At 33.2% G+C, this 5,911-nt stretch overlaps 1 protein-coding gene across 1 annotated transcript; it reads right to left on the reverse strand.

Annotated features, from left to right (window-relative positions):
• Nucleotides 1–2,087: 2,087 nt before the first annotated feature.
• Nucleotides 2,088–2,557, reverse strand: LOC120139528 (protein LITTLE ZIPPER 2-like). The gene is made up of 2 exons (XM_039154714.1): nucleotides 2,422–2,557; nucleotides 2,088–2,351 (listed from the first exon to the last, which is right to left on the reverse strand). Exons 1-2 carry the CDS (start codon nucleotides 2,526–2,528, stop codon nucleotides 2,135–2,137), a joined length of 324 nt encoding a protein of 107 aa, XP_039010645.1. The 5' UTR covers nucleotides 2,529–2,557; the 3' UTR covers nucleotides 2,088–2,134.
• Between the last annotated feature and the right edge of the window lie 3,354 nt (nucleotides 2,558–5,911).

Below are 5,911 nucleotides of genomic sequence, written 5' to 3' on the forward strand. Positions count from 1 at the left end.
TTTTTATCTTTTTATCTCTATCTAAAAAATTTATCTTCGTCTAAATCAAAAAGTCCACTAAATCAGAAACACCAGAGTCCCTGTGGATCGACCCTGCTTCTCTATTCTACTCTCTCTCTTTTTACTTATTAAGAAGTCGAAATTATTTTGATAGAAAAATTACAGTTATCGTATATACTGACCACCAATGTTGCCTCTCTTCAGCACGACTACCTATTGTCCAGAAAGCAGGCACCGGGGAGAGCGAGGACTTTGTAGTCTTCTCTAGGAGCAGTTTCGCGTATTCATCCTGTGAAGTGGCAACCTCTCTCTCCAGATTATGTGAAGATCAATCTTAATGTTGTTTTTGAGCCTACTATGAGTATAACTGTTGCGGGGGTTATTGCCCGAGGTTCCATTGGCCAGGTACTTGGCGGCATGGTTGCATTGTCCCCAGGTTTATCGAAGCTGGGCTTTCGGAGATTCATGCACTGAATGCAACACTTTATTTGGAGAGTGAGTATCGGTGGAAGAATGTAATCTTTGAATCAGACTCAACGCTTGTAGTCAACAAGATGTCTTGATCGAAGGAGGACTTGTCCACATTTGGTTATCATCTTTGGTAAGTTCATAGGATTTTGGATGCTAATTTAAGTTACAAAGTGTGTTTTGTTCCTAGAGTTTGTAACGCTATGGCACTTACTTAGGCTTAGTGGGCTCTCCGTTCTAGAAATGCCTTGTATTTTGTCTCGGTTTGTCCCAAGATTATTACAACTGTTGTATCCAATGATTCTTCTTTTGGTAATACAAGGTCCTACATCACTCTATTCTCCTTATAGGTCTTAGAATGAGTTTTTAAGGTGGTTCGTTTTATTCCTTAAAAAATACGGAAAATTACAGCACATTAAAAACAAGGGTAATATCATAACAACCTGATAACAAATTACTAACCAAAATGGAAATATCATATTACTATTTCCTATTTTGCAACTGCCTGCTGAGAGAAGGTGTGCGGCTCTTTTCATAACCTCTGCCCTCCCTTGATGTGCCTGCTGGTTTTGTGAAAAATAATGAGAGGCAAAGATGTCATTTACAAGCTATGGGATTTTGGCAAATTATTGAAGTTGAAGCAGTATGTGCCCAAAGATTTAAGCTAAAGAGTCTATGATTTATGATGGTTGAGTGGTGAGCCAAAGTTGGCTGTAGAGCCTGCTATTGCTGACGTTTGTAGCATACTATTTTATAAATTTCATTCATAGTAACCTGCTATTATTAATAGAACTTAATAAATATATTTGTTATTCTATAGTTTCCAAGTTTTCAAACTTTGTACGTAAATAATCTAATCAGATAATTTTATTTTGATTTGTAATTTATTTTATGTTTTTTTTATTATTTAAAACGTATATTTAGTTTGATGATTATACTCTAGAGTATTTTACTTGTCACTCAGATTTCTTCTGAGTTATTATTAGAATATATGTTTTTAGCAATATATTACGTGATTTATGTGATTAAAAGGAGTATTATTTTCTCTCGAAATCTTGAATTTGAGCTGTTACGTCGGTAGGGTATGTGTGCGTTATCAATAGTTAAAATGGATTATGAAAAAAATATTATCATTTAATCACCTTAGATTATTAAAAATATATATTTAATTTTTTTTTAAAACCAATGAATCATTGATTTAAGGGTGAAGTTTGAATCCTAAAATGATTTATGTTTCAGGAGACGTTGATATATTCTTGGATGCCATGATCTTGACCGTCCAATGTATGAGCAAACTTTAAGCTAAATGCCGGAAGGATAAAGCTTAATCGCTATGCCAAAACGGAACTATGAATGCCATTAAAATTGAATGCAAAATCGTGGTTAGAGCGTTCAAGAGATGCAAAAACTCTTAAGGTTATAGTCTTGAAACATGTTATATATATTATTTTATGATATGCTTAATCATCTCCCCTTTCTGAACTATGCAAGTTTGATATATGTAAACTGATCATCCAGGTTTTTGGTGAAACATTTTCGAATTCCATCATTTGAGTTCATCTTAATTAGGATTTAAAAGCAAAAGGTTATATGCTACAATTTCCAGATTGCTAACATGCATTGAATAAGAAAAGATAGATATGGATAATTGCTTCTGCAGACTTGATCAGTGGTTTTGAAGAAGAAGCAAAAGGGTGGTAGAAAAGCGATCCAAATGAGGAAATTTGGTCTGAAGCTCACACATTAAGGCTAAATTCTCTCGATGTAGAACACTGGCTTTCTTCCTCAACTTCTCATTCTCCTCAATGATGCTTCTGTTCTCCAAATACAGCTTCAAGTTCATTAGTTCCATCTCTTTCTTTACATCTTCTTCGCACCTTTTCCTGTACATATTTATGCATATAGAAAAACATAAAATATTACATGCATAGATGCAAAATGAAACTAACATACCTGCAAAGCCTGTAGATTTGAAGTTTAGTTTGTTTTGATCTATGCCTTGGCTTTGAAGATACATGGATGGGATGAGATGATGGGCTCCAAGCCATGTTGTTACACATCCCTCGTACGAGAATTTTTCTTTTGTATAATGAAGAAATAAGGATGAAAGAAGATGGATGGTGATGGTGGGATATATATATAAGCTCCTTGGGCTATAAATTTAGTTGGGGCCAGGAACAGACAAGATATTTTATGTCAGGGGAACTAATTTTTAAAATTTTAGAAAGTGACCAATTTATAAAATTCTAGGGGAATAAAAATAGATTTTACTCAGAAAAATATAAAATATACAATAATTTTAAATTTTTAGGAAGACGAATATCCCACGTACCTCTTTCGATACATCCTTGTTGGAGATTTCACCGTGTGAATGAGAGAGAAATAGAGAGATTTGGCTTTAGTCGAACTGATAGATGGGATATTCATGATTGTACAGGTAAGCAACCCCAAACATTTGTTCAATGAACAATAAATTAAAAGAACATACACCAAAAGTAAGCTCGTGGAAGGTTCTTTGCTTCCCCATCCACCTAAGATCAATTATAATTTTTAATTATGACGGAAAACAAAAGTGAAACTCCCTAATCACATAGCTTAGCCTATTGACAAGTAGTATTTTAAGTATTTAGATATATGGTTAACCCTGGTATTATGTTTATTAAACTTTATTCAACATGTGAAACATCTTCGAAATGGAGAGAACCCCACAGCATTCTGACATGGCTATACGTTCAACTTAAATTCACAGAAATTCTTGCATTCCCAATGTGCCTATCGAAATAATGTCCCTCGATCCAATATTTCTTTGTTTTGAACTAACTGATTTGTCCCGGTTTAAACCTATCATCTTTCACCTGATTCTCAGTCTTCATTTTCTGTCAAATGTCTTTGAAAATTATCGTACGGTGTTATATAGGATGGATACATAATTTTATATTTAGGAAAAAACTTTGAATATTTTAGGAGAGGGAGAACTTATAAAATTTTAAAAGACAAAAACAAAGTATAAACAATATATATCTATTAAAAAAAGCTCATAATTACCTAAAAAAAAACTTCAAATGAAAGAACTTCGAAGTTATAAAAAGATGTTTAACAATAAGTTCTGATTAAATAGTAACTTGTTGCGAAAAGTCAATCTGATATGTATAGATAGACGTAAAATTTTGTATTAGAAGGTAAATTTATAAAATTTTAAGAGGATGAAATTATAAAATTTTATAGATAAAAACAAACTATCAATAAAAATAAAAAATTATCTAAATTACATGAAAATTTGAAATTTTTAAGGGAGGCGGTAAATTCCCATGTATGCATGGCGTAGATTGTTAATTAGGGTATACTTAACAGTTTACACCTTGGCCTTTTAGAGAAGCATCATTTTGATGACTATAGGTAAAGCTAATGGGTTTACAAGTCTGTGGACCATTAAAAAGAAACATGAAGGTGGAATTGGCATCTTCAACTCCATGCGTTTCCCCTCCTTTTTTTTCTCATCATACTTGTTTTGAACACAAATTTCTAAGAGTCAAACCTCATATTGAAGGCCTGGGAAAAGATAACCCCCACCCCATTTCATCTTTTAATTTTTCTCAGCAGATGATCATGATATTATGTTTTTATTCGTACTATTATGAAATACTCATAATACCAATGAATTTCTTGGCACCCATTTTTAGAAAATGTACGAACTAAGTGGCCTTCAAGGTAAAGGAATTGTTGTTAATTCTTGAGGACCCGGGTTCGAGCACCATAGATGTTAGGGGTGTGAGCGTTCAATGTCAAAAGATTATGAGTTATCTTTGAACAGATAATGCTATGTACTCAATGGCGAAACTTGGTGAGAAAGTTTGGGAGGCCATTTAAATATTTGGAGTTTAAATTAAAATTTTCAAAAATTTTGAAGGGTTTAAATTATATTGTTTTCCAAAAATATTAGGGTCTAACTAAAATTTTTTAAATTTTGAGAGCCTTAATAAAAAAATAAAAATTGGGAAGGGATTTAATTAAAAACATTAAAAAATTAAAGTTTAATATGAATTTTTACTAATTTTGAGGAACCAAATTAAATTATTTGAAAATGTACAGGGGTTTAAATTATAACTTTTTAAATTTTAGGGCCCAGACCCTCACGAGTCCTGCTTATGTTCCGCCACTACTTGTAATTACCTCACATTAGTAATAAAAAAAAAACTTTGTGCAGCTACTTGGCAATCATCACTTAAACCGACAAAGCTTTAACTGAATATTAGAATATCAATTATGTTCTTTAAATTATGCAACAATGTGAACAGATAATTATAAAAATAAACTGAATCATTAGATCTGAACTGAAATTTTCGTTTGGTGAAAAAAACCCTGTTAGGAGATTACATCATTAATTCCCTCTTGTTACTTTAGGTAGGAGAAATGGGTCGAGTATTGGTTAAATGAAGTTAATTATTTCTGGCTCTTCCTTCATCAACGCAATTAAATGATGTGTGAAATTAAACTGTTATTATGGACGACAAAATATATCTGTTTTTAAAAAATTCAAAGGTGGGTTAACTTTATCCTAAAATCCCTAAAAGATCCCCAAGCATTGCATGTTTAGTATGTTTCGTAACACCCTAGACCAGTACGACATACAGTCGAATGATTAGGACGCTACATGTAACCACCGGACCGGAGTGGCTGACCAAAATTTTTCTCATTCTCTTACTTTAAAACAACCATAAAATATAAATAAACTTTATACTGGGGAACTCCCAAAATAAATATTTACATACAAAATAATACATACCAACTTTTAAATCAATTTACGACTCAACTTTATACAGAGTTTATAAATATACATGCCTTTCAAAAACTTGAGACGTACTCTGATCTACTCTTGGTATGGACCTCGGTCGCTCTACGACTTCTCAATTGCTCCATCTAATCTGTATAAGGAAACAAATTCCAAACAGTGAGCTAACTAGCTCAGTGCCACACTAACTACTAGATCATACTAATTGTATATCACTGAAAGGCTCAAGCTATCAAGTCTACTAGAGTATAATTGTATATTCACTCTCTACTCTATGGTAGACATCACAGTGCGGCTGAGGGTTCTGCATCTTGGAGCTCACACAACCCTCTAGTCTACCGAGGATGAGGTCCCCAGAATCTCTCTGCATCGGACACCCCACCCTAGACTAATTCGCCCCTTGCGAGTGTTAGGACTTGGCCTTAGTTAGTCAACTTAAAGTGCCTTGTGTACTCCCTAAGGATATATCCAGACTAAATCTATACTTTCGAAACTACTAGATTTTCTAAAGGAACTCGGGTGTCTTGATAATTTCCCGAGCATACAACCAAGGCTAGTCTTATTTCACCATACTTTATCCTGTTTCTACATTTGAATTAAACATTATTATTTTTCTCACTTGAAGACTTATTTGAGAGTAATTAAGAGCTTTTG

This window comes from Hibiscus syriacus, unplaced genomic scaffold (assembly GCF_006381635.1).
Source record: "Hibiscus syriacus cultivar Baekdansim isolate YM2019G1 unplaced genomic scaffold, ASM638163v2 tig00002237_pilon, whole genome shotgun sequence".
Taxonomy (NCBI): domain Eukaryota; kingdom Viridiplantae; phylum Streptophyta; class Magnoliopsida; order Malvales; family Malvaceae; genus Hibiscus; species Hibiscus syriacus.

Bases quoted from the DNA above. Each gene is read 5' to 3' on its own strand.
- LOC120139528 (XM_039154714.1), bottom strand. From the start codon at position 2,528: ATGTGTAACAACATGGCTTGGAGCCCATCATCTCATCCCATCCATGTA. The intron at 2,352-2,421 runs GTATGTTAGTTT...AAATATGTACAG, and splicing joins CAAATCTACAGGCTTTGCAG to GAAAAGGTGCGAAGAAGATG.